Source organism: Ursus arctos, unplaced genomic scaffold (genome assembly GCF_023065955.2).
Source record: "Ursus arctos isolate Adak ecotype North America unplaced genomic scaffold, UrsArc2.0 scaffold_30, whole genome shotgun sequence".
Lineage (NCBI taxonomy): Eukaryota > Metazoa > Chordata > Mammalia > Carnivora > Ursidae > Ursus > Ursus arctos.
In genome coordinates this window covers 20,661,606-20,681,970 of record NW_026622986.1, presented here as the reverse complement: position 1 = coordinate 20,681,970, position 20,365 = coordinate 20,661,606, and the positions used below count along the sequence as shown (strand labels likewise).

Below are 20,365 nucleotides of genomic sequence, written 5' to 3'. Positions count from 1 at the left end.
TCTGGATCTGTTATAAAGACTTGCTGTGTAAACAGATACGGATTGAACTCTTGATGGGGGTAAAAGGACTGAGAATATATGAAAATGTGGTTCTCTTTTCTTTTCTCGTGTACACATTTTGTTTGACCCTGGTCAAATCATGTAGGGGAAGCATTCCTACAACTAAGAGCAAACTGGGCTTTGAATGATTCCACAGTTGTCATGGGGTTCCCCAGAAGGAAAGGTGAATATATTCAATACCGGACCTGTTCATTAATATTTAAGTCATCTAAAGTTATTTCTTTGTGTCTCCCCCCCCCTTTTTTTAATAAAGGTTCTTAGTTTACATAAGCAGGATGGCTCAGAGTTTGGACATTTCCATGAAAGCAAAGGCCATATTTGGAAACTGTTAGGATTAATTGGAGGCATCCATGGATTTTTTTTGATAGAAAAATGTTTCATTCTTCTCGTATCACCAAATACCAAGGTATATTTTAAATTTTCTTTTTCTTTTTCTTTAGAGATTCATAATATGCATCTTTCATTTCCAAAGTCCTTGTCGAAAAGTAATTGACATCTTCATAAAGTTCCCTAGGTAAGGGATGGGGCTCTGATTTCCAGGATACATAGATCATTCTGACTGGCAGCTTCCCTGCAAGTATGGTTATTAATTGTTTAAACATCTGTTGCTGGCCTGTTAAGGTCCTTGTTAAAACCCGCTATTTGACCTTCGTGGCTAGTTTAGAAACAGGGGACTATTTCATGTCTGGAATGAAGAGGCCCAAAGGCCTAGCTACTAATCAGCGTTTTGGATGTCTTTCCTAACCAAAACCAAATAAACATGCAGACAAAAACTTTGAAAATTCACAAAATTACCCATCATTTTCTATCCTAAGAGCATTTCAAATTATCAAAACAAGGAGCTCAGAAATGGGATTCGTGGCAGATCTTTTTTTTTTTTTCAGCTGAATAATTGCATCCATTGGGCCTTATTTGGTCAGTTTCCACGTCTGTGATGAAACGTAAAATGAAGTATCATTTTTCAATGGATTTGTTTTGCTCTTACACATTATCCTATCAGACAGTAGAGTAACCGGTGGGATGGCTAAAAAGGTAAATGCTTACAAACTGCTCTAGGAGACTAAAGGAAAGCAAATTCTCCTTACAGAGCCCTGAGGCTCTACGGTCCTCCGTGGTTTTCCACTTATTTTCTGGCTTTCTCCTTGTTCACATAATTTATAATGTCCGTGCTCAGGGACAAGTTAAGGAGTTTTTAAAAATATCCAGCACTTCTCTATTAGTGTTCCCCAATTTATCCGAGATTCAAATTCTGTGCATCAAAAAATAGGATGGTTTTATGGATGGACGGAGGGATGACAGATGGAGAGGTGGTAAAATGGTTGTGGTCAGATGTTAATGGTACGACCTTGGGAGTGAGTATCTCAGCACATTTCCGTTCTTTCAGCTTTTCCGTCTAGTTGAAACTTTTCGCAGTAAATAAAATGCAGCCAAAATTTTCTTTTTGAATGAAGCAGGATGCTATAGGAATTCAGAAATTAGGAATGTTAGCTTTGATCACAGTCCCAACCCTTGCACGTTCAACAACTCAACCTCCACAAAAGGGGTTCTCATCTCAGTAAGCACAAAGGACAATAATAGATCCCCTGTGTCCACAATAGATTAGCATTCTCGGCCTGGGAAAATTAAACGGCAAGGTCAACATATCAACCTATGTGTAACCATTAGAAATTTAACCAGGATAGAAATGAGTGATAAATGCTAGCCATCCAAAAATGTGGGGAGCTTCTTCGCATTGTCCTTGGACTTGTCAGGGAACTTAGAACGAGTTTTAAGACCAGCATTTCAAGACTCATTATATGGAGTAAAATAAAGGGAATGCAAATGTTTTAGAAGGTACAAGTGCTTTCGTGGATGAATATATTTCTGAAAATATTAATTTCATAGTTACAGGGTATAATATAGTTTCAGTTCTCATCCCTTTGGTATCCCCATCAGAAAGAATGCAAAATTTAATTTTGTAGTAAATATAATTTTTCGGTAACTACAAAAGACAACATAAAAACTATCACTGTTCAAGTCGTTTAAAATCATAACTAGACATTTAAAGTTTCATTCTTAAGGCATTTGGAATATGAACGATGTTTCAGAGCAGTCCTGTGCTTCTCGAAGGTGAGACATTTTTAGCAAGTATTTATCATGATGAAATTCTCCTTGTGCTTTTTTTTTTTTTTTTGAAGATTTTATTTACTTATTAGAGAGCACAAGCAAGGGAGTGGCAGACAGAGGGAGAGGGAGAAGCAGGCTTCCTGTGGAGTAGAGAGCCCGCGGTGGGGCTCGGTCCTAGGACCCTGGGATTGTGACTTTAGTCAAAGGCAGACGCTTTAACTGACTGAGCCACCCAGGCGCCCCTCCCAGTGCTTTTTTGTGTGCGCCACCTGCCGCTTTGGCCAGTAGGCAAAGTGTGAAATAGGACCATGAAACTGACAGAGGCTGCACCTGTGTTCTTCCGGCTTCAGCACTAATTGTAAACCATCCTCGTCCAGCAGGGCGTGTCCTTGGTTAATGGGCATGTGGGACATTCCCACCACCTTGCGCTCAACTCTGAATTAAGTGACCAATCAGGCAGAGGCAAATCTGCTTCAACTATCCAGTTGGTAGGTGACTGATCTGAGGTATTCTACTGATTTGATTACCTTCTTTCCTTCATTCCTTGATGCATAGATGAAAATCAGTAGGATAGATTAACAAATCCACTCCTGATTTGCCTTTCTTAACCCTGATAAGTAGTTTGGAAAACCTTGCCCAGCACCTAAAAGCTGTTTTAAAGAGGAAAAAGCCTTTCCACAAATTCAAATCCTTGCTATCTACACCACTTTGAAACACATACGATCAGATCGACATAAATACATCTGGTTCATTTTGTTTACAAGTTTGCATAAGCCAGTTGACCTTTAGGTTTTCCATCCTTAGCCATGACTAGATGGGGCTAAATAAATGTTGAGCAAGGAATTAGTGCGTCTAGCAGTGGGGTAATCATTGTACACTGCAGAAAAGAACCGATTCTGTCCCATAAGATGTCTTACAGTAAGTGGCTTCTGTTACATTTAGTTTTCCAGGACAAATGTTCCATGAGAATTGGCAAAACACAGCCTCCAATCAGGTTTAAAACAATGTTCCCACTCTAATTCTCAAAGTAACAAGTAAAGGGACAGGAAAAAATTCGAAAGTAACAAGTAATAGAAAACTTGCCTCCTCTAACCATGGCCTTGGGGGAGGTGTTTATAGTTCAAGGATAGATTCCTAACCTAGAGATAAGTAAGCTGAGCCAGGGGCAAAGGGAAGTCAGCTGGGAGATCGTGCATCTAGACCTGACTCAAATATGAACAAAACCATCCCTTTAAACAGTAATTTTAAAAGCCTTATTATGTTGATTGCGTAGATACTTCACATGTGGCTCGGAAGAAGATCGTGTCAGTCTGAGATTAGTTTTAAAAATCACTTTCAGGCTGACTTCATTCCTTCTGTTTCAGTGAAGGGCTTCAGAAGCCCAAGATGTATTTAAGCAAATCGCTGATGCTAACTTAGTGAGTTTTGAGCTCTTTGAATATTTAGCTCACTAAGAGTATATTCACCATTCCTTTTGTTATTTTAGCTGCAAGATCACCCTTAAGTGAGTAAAAATAATATGAGCATTTAGGATTGTTTGGTTCAATTTCCTGGTTTTTTCAGGAAGGAGGGGAACTCATAATTCTCACCAATCAAGGAGTCCTGGATGCCTACCTCTAAATTCCTTTACATAGTATATAGTCTTTTGGGAAAAAAAATTCTAGAATAAATATTTGAACTCCTGTCTGTTAATAGCACTATAGAACCTTTTGATTTTAATCAGGCTTTTGATGTAATGTAAAAAAAAAAAATCACATTGTTTTCTTGTTCACTCTTATCCGATATCCTTCAGGTCCTACCTTACTTTTCAGTCACTTATCCAAAAATAGCCCATTATAGCATCTTTTAAGTATCTGCTACTGTTCTAATATGTGAGATACAAGTTTACTTTCTCTGTTTCACGTTTTTAAAAACGATGCTTATGCCTCACATTACATTTGCCTCCAGGTTTTCACAACTTTGGGTGATGGGATTATATGAATATGCTTCTGTTTTTTTGTGTTTTTTTTGGAAGTGTATTTATTTAAGTTATCTCTACAATCAATGTGGGGCTTGAATTCTTGACCCCAAGATCAAGTGTCACACGCTCTTCCAACTGAGCCAGCCAGGCGCCCTTGTGTATGTTCCTTTAAAAGGACATGTTCAATAGGCAGATACAGGTTTCCCTCACTATCCGAAAATAGAGCATTCCTGTGAAATCTTTTGTAAGCCTAAATGGTATAAAGTGAAGAAGCCATTACTATTAATTTACATGGGAAAATGTGTGAGCATTCCCGGACACAAAAAATAACCTCTCTTAGGACTTTTTGATACCTTAGAATGCCTTTTGCTAACGGGTGCGCACAATAAATCTGGATAAAGCACAGACGCTCACAGGTACCGTTCAAAGCCCTGGTGGCTTGATGCTGAGATGCTGAGTGCAGTTCCCGGGGAAAGAGCTTGGTGGCGCCACTCAAGGCCGAGGTGGGCGCTGCCTCTTCAGCCTTGCGACAAAACGGACGCTGAATGCTGTTGGTGCTTTTGGCTTTTTTTCATAAAAGCAAAAGTCCTCTTTGGATTTCTTTCAGTTCGGGGAAAACAGGCCCTAGTGAGGTTTTTCGTAAAAGCAGAGGGGGTGTTACATGAGCTTCAGAAAAGCGGGGGCTACTTATGAAAGAAAGGTATTCTTTCACATCATAGAATGAGAATCTTAGGCCCGTGGAAGGGAAGTGACTTTCCCAAAATTGATCCATGAGTCAGTCTCAGAAATAAAATCACCTAATCTTAATTCACAGAAGTCAATTTCAAAATCGTACTTCTCTGTCCTATAAGAGTATTAAAAAAGCTTAAAATGTATTATATTTATCTTTTCTAAGTCTGTTGATGTACTTTCTTAATCAGTGAGATTCTTCTACTCGTGGACGAAAGCCCCCCAAACAGAATATTATGCTCTCAGGAATATTGGAGGCGTTGCACAAGCTTGTTCTCCATCCACAATATATGATGTGCTTTAAGATCAGAAACTGAATCCTAGACCCACAGTCCACCATACAGAAGTGTCAAATTAGGTCAAGAATCAAGAATCGTTTTTTTCTACAGCTTTTGGGTTTCTTAAAGGCTTGCATAATTTAAGAGCCTGAATTACAGACTGTCTTGGTAGCCTCCGGCTCTGTGTGGAAGGTTCTGATCTACGTAAGAGGGCTATTTTTGTCTAAAGGTACACAGGGCCAAAAGTTTGCTCCCAGCCCTTCAGCTTTACCTTCTATACTTGCCTATGAAATTTCGAAGTTCTGAGACACCCTAGAGTATTCAAATGTTTAAAAATCAACATAACTCTCCAGATGTTTCATTTTTACAACACAATGATGAGCATTGCTGATCTTTCATCAGTTTTTTTTTTTTTCACTTTAAAATAGAAAGGCCCAGAAGATTCACAGGCAGCTGAAATTCCTGTGGGCAGTATGACAGCCTCCAACAGAAAATGTGAGTACCAGTTTTCAAGAGCTAAACTTTCAGTATAGAAAGTAGCCCAGAACAAGGTTATGTCTGTTTGAAAACAATGTGTGGAAATCATAGAGATTTCTTCCTGGGTTTGTATTTCCTTACCTTAGCCTTTATGAGAAAATGTGTAATACTCATTCCTATCAGTCTTAGACACACACAGTGCATTAACGTTAATCGTACTCCATTCTTTAAAAATGATGTTTTCCGAAACCGTTGAAAACTGATCCTCTGAGAACTACAATTGCTGTAAATCCATATGCAGTGATCAGGGATCCTTTAAAATCATGAGTGCAGCATGTGGCATCAACTTGCGGAATCACTGTGTTGTGTGCCTGAAACTAACGTAACACGTGTCAGCCAAAAATTAAAAAAAAAAAATCATGCTTACATGATGATTGAGCCTTTGACTTCTTTCTCTATGAAGTCTGGAGACTTCTGTCAAGGCTACTGAAATTTAGCACCAATGTCTGTCTCGTGTGTGATGTTGTCCCTGGGACGGTGGAGGTCAAATCAGAGATAACGCATCATTCATAGCTTATCTATAACTCACTTGTTCATATAAATTTCAACCAATCCTTTTTCATTCTGTGATTTTTTTTCTATTTCTGAATTTCATGTACCAATTTCGTATACGACTTTATTCCTTTTGGCTTATGTTTTTGAATAATTTTCTGAATTCTTTTGGTCTCTTTCAGTTTTCATCTGTTACTTCCAAATCTGCCCAGTTTTTCTTACTGATAGTACCCTTTTGTGACACAAACTTCAGTGTTTTTTTTTTAAATATTTTATTTATTTATTCGACAGAGATAGAGACAGCCAGCGAGAGAGGGAACACAAGCAGGGGGAGTGGGAGAGGAGGAAGCAGGCTCACAGCGGAGGAGCCTGATGCGGGGCTCGACCCCACAACGCCGGGACCACGCCCTGAGCCGAAGGCAGACGCTTAACCGCTGTGCCACCCAGGCGTCCCCAAACTTCAGTGTTTTAATGTTAAACAGTCATGACTAGTTATTCCCATCCTACCATAATAGATTAGTTACCCCGTAATAAAAATAGCTAACATTATATGCCAGGCATAGTGCTCAACACATCATGGACTATCTTATTTAATACACCTACGACTGAATGAATTATGAACAATTATTATCCCAGTTGTTAGAGAAGGTAAGTTACTGCCCAGAATTACATAGCTAGTAAGCTCCGGTACTGGAACTAACGAATGCTCATGGACCAACAATTTCGTGACGGTCATTCATTCATGCATGCATCTATGTCTTCTCTCACATTCTTGCATTCATTCAAGAAATGTTTGAAGATGAGCTGTGTTTCAGGCACCGTTGCATGCACTGGAGAATAAAATAAGAATGATCTTTATCCCTAGTTTGCAATGTGGTTGGGGATATAGATACTTAGAGATCAAACACAATTGTAACAATCACTATTTTAAATGTGTTACATGTATTAACCCCAGTAATTTATCTATTTGATTCAAAATACGTGATTATGTAGTCTGTCTAATTCTGCTCTTGGGACAAGGCTAGTAATATTTTTCCTTCTAAATCTTTAGTTCCAGGAGAGAGTCTAGAATGCCTGGCACCTAGTAGGTCTGCAGTGGGCATTTCTTCTCTATTGTTTTTGAAAGAAGGGAAGAGGAGAGAAGGATACCTCCTGTCACATTAGGAGTGTGGTGGCAGATGCTGGGTCAGGGAGTAACGATGGTCCTATTCAAGGATTTTGGAGGCCTCATATCTTTCCACTTCAGATACCAGGCTTGGCATACAGAATGCCCAGTGAGCAAATCCAAATTTGATTACTCAACTGCCCTTTTGCCAGGGACATATTGAATTAGCTTCAAATATTTGATTACTTGTTTCACATTACCTCATTGGTGGAACTCGGCTTGTGTTTCAGAAGACAGGATGTGAACATCCTACCCGCAGTCTGATTTAAATAAACAAAAAGCAACATGATACAAGGTCCAGCCCCTGTTTCACCATGGAAAACCTCTGATAGGTTAGAAATGTGGAAATGAATATGACTGCCATGTACATCAGCAAAGATAAAATAGTGATAATTCTGTAGTAAGTATGTTAGATTACCAGTGAATGCTGGTCTTATCTTCCACTGAATAATGTGTAAATTATCTTAAACATTACATACAGTGCGCTTCTTGACGTTTACCTTACAAATATGTATATTTGCCTGTGGCTTGCTGCATGTCCCTGATCTGACATTTAGAAACCCATAATCAGAGGTAATAAGATAATAGACAACAAAAATAGCCACACTGTTTCTTAGCAGAGTATAAATTGAGCAAAAATTTTCCATTTGAAGATATGCTACCTGTATCAAAACTACACTAAAGTACATGGAAATCGCAATTTATTTGCATGCTGCAATGTTGCCAAATGTATCACTTTAAATTGTTTTATTTCCACAAAGAAGAGCTTTATTTCTGAAAATTGGCAGGCATGGCAAAGCGACCTGGTAGGATTATTAGATTCTGAGAATTTCCAGGCCATGCCAATAAGAACTCCCTGAATTCAATCATTTGATATTTATTCTGTGTTTATGTGACCATTGCCTGAAATTTTCTCATTTTTAATAAAGAATAAAGCAAATTAGTAGACCACAAGAAGGATATAAATTAGTCTTACAGTGATAGGTCTAAATAAACCATGAATTTTAGAAGCGAAATGCATGGACCATATTTACAGCAGTCAGTATGTCTGTCTCCTGGCTGATGGTCTGGGCTCTATCTGCCATTTACTCGACTGAAGCTACTTATTTTATGGTGCAGGATATGAAATGAGTCAAAGTGTATTTCCCAGGCAAAACAGAAAACCATATTATAATGCAGTGTCCCCGTAGTCCTTGGCTATGTAACAGAAACCAGGAGGTAACCCCTTTCTGTTTTCACTGAGTGTATAATCATTAGAATATTGGGTTCAGTTCTAACAGCAACAGCAGCTGCTACTTATACTGGGCACACAGTGGCTAAAAGTTGAGTAATTAATGAAGTGTTAGACAATGGAAATTGATTTGAATGGCCATTCCTATCAAATGGCATCCCTAGATGGCTTACTGTCAGAATAAGTGTTATCCCAGGAGTACTCTTTGAATGTATTAGTTGTCCAGTTTCATGAGGGGGTTATACTAGTATACAATTTTAGGTTTTTGAAAACAGAAATTCTGTCCATTAAAACCTTGGACCCAATTATGATCGAAAATATGATATTAATTATTTCAGTGACTGTCTACTAATCAGATAATGTATTACATAATGGAATCCCATGAAAACAGCTTCTCTTAATTTTGTTCAACATCCAGCTGGTCTAGTACTGAAGGTTATTTTTCAGAAAGACAAGGACATTACTAATTGTTCCAAAGCTAATTTAGGGGCCAGTGGAGTTGGTGGTGTTTCTGTTGTGGTCACAGCTGGAGAGAGAACAAGATACTTGGGGAGGGCCATGAGCGCCAATCAGGAAGGGAAACTCAATGTGCAGAAAATGGCGGAAGTGCAGTCCTGCTGACCAATGCCGGGACAGTCTGACCCAGAGGAGACAGTTTTGGAAAATAGCCTCCATTTTAATGACATCCTTGGGGAGGGTCTTAAATAACTTCAAAGTGCTTTACAACAGATGCACGTGTAAAGGTCACTGGTGGTATTTTGGAAGGTTGTAACAATATTATTTTAATTTTTTTTCTTTTGGAATAGCTGAACAAGGTGACAGAATAGTGAATACCAGTACATAATTTATCTCGTTACTAGTCAGATCCGTTAGAAAAACAGTGACCGTGCAGCCAAATGTGTCAATCACCGTATTTGCCTCTCCAGTCCTGTCTAATATGAAAAGCTGAAACAAAGCGGAGCTTAATTTGATGCGATGTAAGAATGTCAAGGGCGGATGGGGATTTGGTTGTGTGTGAAGGGTTGCATGAAATGTCTAGTGTGCTCTTAATGCTTCTCACACCTTTATTTGGTTCTTTAGGCAAGACCGTTAGCTTGTTAGCCATAATGATACTGGTTGGGGACAGCCTGCATAATTTTGCCGATGGCCTCGTGATAGGAGCGGCCTTCTCATCTTCATCTGAGTCAGGAGCGACTACCACACTTGCCATCTTGTGTCACGAAATCCCACATGAAATGGGTAAGTCACACAGTAGCATGGCTGTCCCCTGCTTGTCGAGAAAGCCAGAGTGTATTCCTAGCTATGGTCTGTAGGCATCTTTTCCGACATACAATTAAAAGACGAATACTTTCCACTCATCATCTATTGAAACGGGAAGAAGAAGACACCTAAGGAAAAAAAAAAACAAACTTCCGTAGCTTGGGATGAAATGCACTCTTTATGATGTTTCCCCAGGGCCAGAAGTCACTCGTTTTGGATTCTGGAGAGTTCTATATGAGAGACAGTCATTCAGAGGAACCTCATTTTAAAGAACTTTGGCAAAGACTTTTAAAATCTGCATATTAGGTGTGGGAAAAAACATTAAGAGGGGAACTTTCCCCATTGTGTCAGCAACTAGGCCAATGAAATAAAATAACTTTAAATTAAAGCCAAACCATGGTTTCATCAACTTGATTTATATAAAACATCTAAGGCCAAGCATAAAATTGAAATGACAGGCGTCTGGTAGCAGACGTACATCGAGCTCTTTTTCTGGATAATCTTAATAGCCCTGTAATTCAAAATCTTCCTCCCAGGAAACAAGAGGAGACAGAAGAGACATTTCCGAAACGGGCCCAGAAAGAGCAGGGGCTGGCTCTGGGCACACACATGCCCTAGAGAGGGGGGTCTGGGCAATCTTACTGCCCCCACTTCCAGGTTCACACTGTCCCTTTGGGCCACCTTGACCTCTGGTGTTCAGTGAATACTGCCCGAAATCCTGTCACCTATCCTTCTCAGAGCAGGGTTATTCAAGGCTCTTCCTGAATCCATTAAAATGTACCCGGTCTGGGTACCATATACTGTGGCCCTGCCTTTCGCTATTATCATAAAACCACAGAGGAGTGTGACAGGCGGTGGCAGGCCAGCAAAGATGTTTTAAGACCTGTTCCTAGGACCAGTTATGCCACAGAACTAAGAAACTGAGTCGCCAGAATGTCTCTTTACTGAATTTCAGCCCTTCCCTATCTCCCAAAAAGACTCTCAGATCAAAAGGTCATTCTTCTTTAGGAGGAAAGGTGTGGCGAGAATAAGGTCAGTTTTCTAAAATCATCAAGACAGTAAAACGTTTCCTAAAGGAAAAATTGGTTTTCCTAACCAACTTTTGCAATGACTTTAAAATCTCATATTAAGTAGTTCTCTGTTTCCCCAGAGGAGTTCTTGAAGATGTAAATAATAAAAGCCAACGTAATGTGATTTCACCTGGCAAGTTTCCAGGCAAAAACATTTAAAAACTCGGAAACAGCAATTGCTTTATTCTGCACTTATCTAAGTTGAAAATGTCACAGGGTGTCAGGAACTAAAGAATATGTCACAGTCCTCCCGGCATATGCTAGCTTCAGGACTAGTAAAAGGAAGACAACCCTTAAAATGTAACTTCCTAATGGTACAATGAGAATTCTAGAGAGATATAAGAAAATGTTTTCTCAACTGGTCAGTCAACTTTACTTGTAAAATTGGTCCCAGTTGCTGAAATTTGAAGCAACCTAATAGCACATTACTCTAGCAAAGGCGTCATTAATTAGACAATGCTTATATTTTCTTTTTCCCTTAAATTTCAGGAGACTTTGCCGTGCTCTTAAGCTCTGGACTTCCTATTAAGATTGCCATCCTTATGAATTTTATAAGTGCTCTCACTGCCTTCATAGGACTATATGTTGGCCTCTCCGTATCAACTGATCCGTGTGTTCAAAACTGGATCTTAACAGTTACTGCGGGAATGTTCTTATATTTATCCTTGGTGGAAATGGTAAGCTTTGTGGCTTTTCTATGTTGTTTTTCTAAACTCTGAAAATGTAAAACAGAGACAAAGCTGTGAAATGGAAGGATAGATGAGAAGAGAAGAATATATTTAATTACACGAAAGACTAAGGAGATATTCTGTGTAATTCAAGAAAGTAAGTTGTAGGCAGAAGAAACATAATTTGAGATACAGAAAATATTGACATCCTTTTAGTGAATTTAAATGGAATGAATGAAAGCTGTCGAGTTGCCAAAAAGTGACCATCAGTTCGTTCTGTTTCAGCTTGACATCCCTATATGGTGCCTCTCCTTTTAGCTGAAAAATGGAAAGTTCTGTAAAATAGCTACCTGTTTTGTTGATGCATTGGAAAATAGTTCAGTCAATCTTGTCATTAATCCTCTGTTTGACTTCATTAACCAACTGTATTTTTTTAAATAATGATTTCATCTTTATTTAAGTTATACTTGCCAAAGGGCTATCATGCTGGTGAAAAGAGAAAGATGATAGTATGGGGCCTCTCCCATGACACCATGTATTTCCTACAGAGGTCCTCGCTGACACGAATGGGAACTCAGTTATCACTTTTCATCCTCTCTAATCCGATGAAGGAATTGAAGCTGGGAAATTTTACTTTTTTTTTTTTTGGGCCTCTTAAATTCTGGAATCTGCAAAACAAACCAGTCTTTTTAAGGTCACCTTCTATTAGACTTGGTACGACTTAGATGTGTTAAGGTGCAAGTCCTAATAACTACTCTTTCTCGTGCGTTGGAATCCTGCAAATAAAAATGATATAAATGAACGAAAGACATGGAAGAGTGAAAAGCAATAGAAAGCCAATCCAAATGGATGCAAAACATGTGATCACATGAATCCTAGAACAGAAAAGTAAAATAAGCGATCTTGAAGGTCATATGTAGAACAGGACTCTTGGGATTGACTTGTGATATGGCAGAAGCTCACTATTGTCCCGGAAGTAAGTGAGGAGACATGTTTCCTGAGGAAAAAATTCCGAAAGGCAGGAACCTGTACTGAAACAACCAGGTAACAGTGAATTCTGGAGGTGGAATTCAATGAGGGGATTCTTCAAGTAAACACAACCATTTTAAACCCCAGTCTACATACTTCTGACTTTTGGGTGGTTTTTCTTAATTCTCATGGGATTCAGATAGGTGAGGTAAATACCAAAAGGTACTTCTGTGTTTAGAAATGTTCTTCCATATTATTTACGATACTCAGGGAATTTCCTAATCTTGATAGCAAAGACGGTTCTAGTGGGGCAAGTTCAACCCACCCCTTCTGAACCACAAATCTCAAGCCAAAGTCAGTATCACAGAATCCTGGGAACCTTCCAGTTTGAGAAATCTGTATTGCGAGCCTTGCATGGTGGCTTGAAAAGAACGCTATCGTTCATCTCTGCATGTTGCAAGCCACCTTCTGTTTAAAATGTCTGTATGTCCTCGAATTCGCTCGTGAGTCTCCTGATTTTCAGTTTTCTGCTTCTAACTTCCCTTCTCTTTATGACTCAGTTGGGGGGCAGTTGCTGTATTCTTTTGAAATTTATTCCGTTTTTGTTTTTTGATTTTTAAGTCTGGATCTCTCTTCAATTATGATGGATGTATATTTATCTAGTTAATGCCTTTTCTTTGTTAGAGAGTCTGATCTCCCAAAATGGACCTGAGGGCATTATCAAGAACCATTTGTCGTGGGGAACCCTAAGCTAAATACATCGTTTTCCCCTCCGTGTTTCTCCCCCTGGCTTCCTAAGCGTGAGCAATCGCTTGTAAGAAATGTGGCAGATATCCTATGAGATTCCAACTAGAATGAATCTTGACCTTGCTGCAAATTACTATTGGCCAAGGAAAAACTGGCGTCCTGGCAAAAAGACAGGAAAGAAAATACTCTCGAGTTTCCTGGGGCTACTTCCTATAATCCAGGTCGCCTGCTCTCACGGCCTTTTGAGTAACTTCTAAACAAATAGGACTCTTTCACATAGCAGCAACTTTAACTGTTGCTCTGCTCTGGGGCTGTGCCAGAGAAAATAGTCTTTTGTCATTTAAAGGGAAGAAAACAAGGTTTCAAGACTCTAAAACAGCAAAGAAAATAAATAACAGTAACTAAAGGGTAAGGCGGGGCAGAGGGGGATACTTTCATGCACTGGTTATTTACTAAATGCTGGAAATTTACCAGGCACCTTCTGAGCAGGGCTAATGTGAAAAGATTAGCTGTATTTTTGCCTTGCTTGTTTGTTTCAAAGAAATTGGGCGAGTTATTTCAAACTCCCAGAAGAAAAAGAACTAGGAGCAAAAATGGGGCCATTAGTAATGAAGTCAGCAAAGCAGAAAGGCTTCACTAGGGAAATCTGCCAGCCTAAATTCTCTGAAGTGGTATTGCCCTATCCAAGCACACTAACTCTCAGAGGCATTGAATGGTTTCTAAAGAAAGTTAAGAATGAATGCAGGCCTGGGTGGCCGGAGGAAATTCATTCTGCTGTAAAGATCCGTGTGCTAGGATGGGTTTGTCCCAGGCAGAGGCTAAGACAAAGGCATGTGGGAAGGCAGTTCGCCCTGGAGGTCACCCCAGGGACTGGGATGGAGGGCAGGTGGGGTGGAGCGGAAAATGACAGAGAGTCAATAAAATGATGTGTTTTTGTTAAGTTGACCACCGCTATGGGGGATCCACCACACAGGAGCTTCTGGGGCGGGGGACTCCTATCCCCATTGTTCAAAGCTAGCCCTGCAAACATACCCCCGCCACACACACACGCCCCCTGTGGGTTATGCATGCTTGAGCACCAAGGGAGTTCCCACGGCAGTCCCACGCCATCACACTGGTGAAGCCCAGGGCAAGAGAAAGAGGAACGCAGTGTGGGCTGAAGCAAAGTTCTGTGCAAAACTAATCCACACCCTCCTTGGAAACGGTCCCTGCAGCAGTGGCCGAGCGTCAGAGATGAGTGAATACGAGGAGCCCCTTCAGGGCAGGAGCCAGCCAAAAACTCAGGAAAGACTCAATACGTGATAGTGAGTGGAACACCCTCCAAACCCAGTGGTCTTGAGGCAACATTTGATATTCAACCCTCTCTGTCCTCTAACACCCAACTTTGGTTCTCCTCACTTTTAGGCAGTACCATGGCTGAAGCAGATTTCTTTCCTAGGAGGGCAGCCCAGGTCTTCCCTGAGGGGTCTGCTTTGTCCTGGTGGGGCCATGTTTCCTGTGCTTGCCTGCTCACCATTGTCATCAGACATGGAAGCACCAAGAGAGGGTTCAGGGGTCCCCTGCTTTCTAGACATGATCCTGGCTTCCTCCATTGTGTAGCCATTACCCTACCTCCTCACGGTAGGCAGTGGCAATGACTCCCGCCAGTTTCATAACGTTTATCTCTGCTGGTTGATCTACTGGCAGGAGGCGCTCAAGCGTACTCACAGGTTCAAGTTCAGTGGAAATACTCCCTGGTATATTTTCAAAAACAAGGATCTGTGATCTGACAGTGCTAAACTTTGCCGGAGTAGGAAGCACAGATTCTACCAATGGACGAGCTGGTGATGATGGTGTATCATTGCTTCATGATTTTCTCTCGTTTCTGCTATCTCTGTGATTTCCTTCCTTCTGTTCACATGGCATTCATTTTCTGCTGCTGCTTTTGTGAAGTGGAATGACATATCATTGATTTTTGAATCTTTTCTTCCTTTCTAATCCAAACATTGAAAGCTATAAATTTCCATCTATGCACTACTTTGCTGGATCCCATGTATTTTATTTATTTTTTTTATTTTTGCTTTTTAGCTATTTATTTTATTTTAGTTTAGTTTTTTAATTATATTATGTTAGTTACCATACAGTACATCCCCAGTTTCCGATGTAAAGTTCGATGATTCATTATTTGCATATAACACCCAGTGCACCATGCAATACGTGCCCTCCTTACTACCCATCACTGGTCTATCCCATTCCCCCACACCCCTTCCCTCTGAGGCCCTCAGTTTGTTTCTCATAGTCCATAGTCTCTCATGCTTCATTCCCCCTTCTGATTACCCCCCCTTTCTTTATCCCTTTCTTCCCTTACCGATTTTCCTAGTTCTTATGTTCCATAGATGAAAGAAATCATATAATTGTCTTTCTCTGCTTGACTTATTTCACTTAGCATTATCTCCTCCAGTGCCGTCCATGTTGCAGCAAATGTTGAGAATTTGTTCTTTCTGATAGCTGAGAAATATTCCATTGTATATATGGACCACAACTTCTTAATCCAGTTATCTGTTGAAGGGCATCTCGGTTCCTTCCACAATTTAGCTATTGTGGACAATGCTGCTATGAACATTGGGGTGCATATGGCCCTTCTCTTCACTACGTCTGTATCTTTGGGATAAATACCCAGTATTGCAATGGCTGGGTCATAGGGTAGCTCAATTTTTAACTTTTTAAGGGACCTCCACACTGTTTTCCAGAGTGGCTATACCAACTTGCATTCCCACCAACAATGTAGGAGGGATCCCCTTTCTGCACATCCTCTTCAACAATTGTTGTTTCTTGCCTTGTCAATTTTTGCCATTCTAACTGGCGTAAGGTGGTATCTCAGTGTGGTTTTGATTTGAATTTCCCTGATGGCTAATGATGTTGAACCTTTTTTCATGTGTCTGTTAGCCATTTGTATGTCTTCATTGGAAAAGTGTCTGTTCATATCTTCTGCCCATTTTTTGATTTGTTTATTTGTTTCTCGCGTATTGAGTTTGAGAAGTTCTTTGTAGATCTTGGATACCAGTCTTTTATCTGTAGTGTCATTTGCAAACATATTCTCCCATTCCATGGGCTGCCTCTTAGTTTTTTTGACTATTTCCTTGGCTGTGCAGAAGCTTTTATCTTGATGAAGTCCCACAAGTTCATTTTATCTTTTGTTTCTCTTGCCTTTGGAGATGTGTCATGAAAAAGGTTGCTTTGGCCGATGTCGTAGAGGTTGCTGCCTATGTTCTCCTCTAGGATTTTGATGGATTCCTGTCTCACATCGAGGTCTTTCATCCATTTGGAGTTTATCTTTGTGTATGGTGTGAGAGAGTGGTCAAGTTTCATTCTTTTGCATGTAGCTGTCCAATTTTCCCAGCACCATTTATTGAAGAGACTGTCTTTTTTCCACTTTTCCTGCTTTATCAAAGATTAGTTGCCCAAAGAGCCGAGGGTCCATTTCTGGGTTCTCTATTCTGTTCCATTGGTCTATGTGTCTGTTTTTGTGCCAGTACCATGCTGTCTTTGTGATCACAGCTTTGTAGTACAGCTCGAAATCCAGCATTGTGATGCCCCCAGCTTTGTTTTTCCTTTTCAACAGTTCCTTGGAGATTCGGGGTCTTTTCTGGTTCCATACAAATTTAAGGACTATTTGTTCCAGTTCTTTGAAAAATGTCCTCGGTATTTTGATCGGGATAGCATTGAAAGTGTAGATTGCTCTGGGTAGCAGGGACATTTTAACTATGTTCATTCTTCCGTGGATCCCATGTATTTTAATATGTTGCGTTTTCAGTACGGATCACTGAAATGTATTTACATGTCTCATGTAAGTTGTTTCTTATGGAAGTATGGTGCCTAATTGCTCAATGTTTGTGACTTTTAAAAGTAGCTCTTAGTTATTTATTTTAATTTCTTCATTGTCAGAAAATAGACTCTGTATTATGGTAGTCCTTTGAAATACTTTAAGGCATATTCTATGGCCCAATCTATGGTCCGTTCTGGGCCCTCATACGCATTTGGGAAGTCGATGAGTACAGCTTTTGTTGGGTGTAGAGTTCTGTGAATGTCAGTTATGTCAGGCTGGTTGATGGCTTTATTGTTATTTTCAAATTCCATACTGATTTTTTTTCTCCACTTGCTCTCTTAATTATGAAGAAGTGATGTTAAAATATCAACCTATGCTTGTGGGTTTGCCTATTTCTTTCTTGGTTTTACCAATTTTGCTTCATGCTTTTGAAGCTCTGTTATTACATGCATGCGTATTTGGGGTTGTCCTGTCCTCTTGATTGAACTGATACTTTTATCATGTGGAAAGAGCCCTCTTTACCATTGAGAAAACTCTTTGTCTTGAAGCTTCCTTTGTCTGATGTTAATAGAGTCACATCTGCTTTTCTGCTTATTGTTTGCACAGAATGTCTTGGCCATCCTTTTGTCTTCCCCGTCTACAGAAAGTAAGGGGTGGGGTCGTGATAGAGTATTTGAAGTGTCACATAACAGAAGTGTCTTTTACAATCAACAATCTCTGGGATTAATAGGTTAGTATCCATTCATCTTGTCTCTCCACTTCCTCCAAATCGTCTTCATAACCAGATCTATTGGTTTGGTATCTTTTTGTTACTCCCATGCCTGCTGCAAAGATCTCATGAGATGTGTTCTCTATAGGTAATGCTCCCTTCCCCAAGATATCCATGTCCTCTTCTTGGGGACCTGTATGTTAGCTTATATATCGAAAGAGACTTTGAAGATGTGATTAAGGTTTAGGACTTTGAGATGGGGAGATTAGCCTGGATTATCTGAGTGGTCACGTTCTAATCACATGAGTCCTTAAAAATGGGAAACCTTCCCCAGCTGTAGTCAGAGAGAGATATGGTGGCCAAAGGAGGATTAGAAAGATTTGGTGCTGTTGACTTCCCATGGAGGAGGGGGGTCAGGAGCCAAGGCATGCCAGCTGCCTCTAGAAGCTGGAAAAGGCAAGGAGACAGATTCTCCCCTGGAGCCTCCGAAAGGAACACAGCCACGCTGACATGTTGATTTCAGCCCCATGAGACCCATGCCGGGTTTCTGACCGATAGACTGTTAGATAACGAACTTGTTATTGTGTTAAGCCACTAGATTAGTGGTAATTTGTTAACAACAACCAGAGAAAGCTAACATATCCCTACTACTACTCCTTAACTACTAACCCTGGTTTAGATATGTTTGGGAACAGAGTCGCTATGTAGGACCGTCTCATTCTGCTTGAGAACCGAGAGTTCCTTCTAAGAAAATTCTCAGAACTAAAAAAGTCCAGAGGATTTCTCATATTCACCTTCTCTAAAGTTTACAAACTTTCTCAAATAGAAGGAAAAGGTAAGCCCTGGAATTATTATTTTTTAGCAGGTTGGGTAAGAGAGACTTTATTTTTTAATAAATATGATTTATTATTTAAAGAATAAATTAACTCATTTTAAAGAACAGAAGAGGGTATAGCAAAGGAAGGTTTATTTTGGACCTGAAGCAAGTTTTAGACCTTTAGGCATTTTTCCTAAGGTTTTAGATCCTGAAAAACTGTTTCCATAACAACGAGCCCATAGAAACCTCCAGGGGCTATCACCACAGATAAAACTAGAGATGTCCCTAGAACTGGCAGAACTGGACAACTGCCCAGGACCCCAATACATGACTAGCACCCAAGCTGCTACTCTGCGAGGTAGGTAGTAGAGAAGGAAGCACAGAGCTCACCAGTTTACGCCAAAACAAAAGGAAACAAAACTCAGGTGCCCCCTCCATGTACATCAAGGCCAACTAGTTGAGAATAGACCTTCTTTCCAGCTCCCTCTTCAACCAGTCTCCCCTAACTATGTAGTTCTCTGGATCTCTTTCCCTCCCCTCTGTGCTTTTTTGCTTGTTTGTTTGTTTGCTTGTTTGTTTAAAGGGATGCTCTTTTAAAACTTCTCTTCCTCTTCCAGATTATTACTAATGTTCCTTCAATCTTGATTTCACTTACATAACAGGGGAAGGAAACTGAAAGATTGAAGAGCAGTCACTCAGAGTACCTTGTGTATCTGTCCTCTCCGGGAAGTGTCCCCTTGGAGTAATATCACAGCCAGACTTTTGCCTGGAGCATTTTCCAATTTCCAGATAATTTTCCTTTAGGGAAAGGCAGGGTAAAGAGTATTTTGAATCTGAGCTTAAGATCCTTTGCTTTGAAAATAAACCCCAACACACAAAAGTAAGATCTATGTATTAAACCCAGTCAATAAATAGGATTATCAGTAGTCAGATAAAGAGCATCCATTGGCTTTTCTATGTTTATTTTAACTCAGTAAATTTAACAGCTTCATGATAGTGAATTGGGTCAAAAGAATATAAATTGACTGACAAAACAGCCAACTTTCTAGCAAGGCTTCTTATCTTTTTTAAATCGCATGACTACAGAATTAAACTAAAATAGAATCCTATGCTTTTAGGATATTGATCCTATTTCCTCTTCCCCATCATTCTTTATCTTCCAATTTATTGATTTTGGTGGAGTCTTGCTTTCTCAGAGAAACTTAGATATGTCCAGTGCAATTCAGTCAATAATCTACAATCACCAAGTTAGTTCTGGTAAAAGAGTCCTTTCTCCCCCCAAAAAACTAGTAAGCTATCTTTTCTTTGAAGTTTGATAATACCTAGGGGTGATACCCTTTAAACAATATGTACCCATAAAAGGAGATATTTTATTTGAAAGGCATATAAAATAACCTTGATATACATATTTGCTTTCAATGAATATTGTACTTGAAATCAAGGCGTGCAACTCACATCATTTAAAATACTCTTTTTCCATGGAAAAAAAATGACAAGCATTGAAAAACCCTTTCAGGCAGCAAAATTAATATAATTTAACATGCACAATTATTTCTTCACAAAAGCAAGAAATATGAATCATTCTTACCACCAATTTTGAAAGATTTTTGTTCTTTCTCTATAAATCTGTCAAACTCTATGCGTAGATATTTTCTACTGAGAAAATGACTAATAGACCCAATTTTGATAAATGTTGTGCCCTGTGATTTTAAAAAATTGACCACCAGAAACGTTTGTATTTTTCTGCTCCTTATATATTTTT

The 20,365-nt window shown here is 39.7% G+C and overlaps 1 protein-coding gene across 2 annotated transcripts in view; it reads left to right on the top strand.

Annotated features, from left to right (window-relative positions):
- The window catches only part of SLC39A12 (solute carrier family 39 member 12), a 73,963-nt gene that overhangs the window by 33,209 nt on the left and 20,389 nt on the right, over positions 1-20,365 (top strand). Inside the window, exons 7-11 of one of the 2 annotated variants that reach the window (XM_026478988.4) lie at positions 314-466; positions 2,544-2,654; positions 5,562-5,628; positions 9,639-9,797; positions 11,378-11,565. In XM_026478988.4, coding sequence (XP_026334773.1) covers positions 314-466; positions 2,544-2,654; positions 5,562-5,628; positions 9,639-9,797; positions 11,378-11,565 — 678 coding nt within the window. The remainder of the gene's footprint in view (positions 1-313; positions 467-2,543; positions 2,655-5,561; positions 5,629-9,638; positions 9,798-11,377; positions 11,566-20,365) is intronic. The other variant, XM_026478990.4, reaches the window with a different exon arrangement.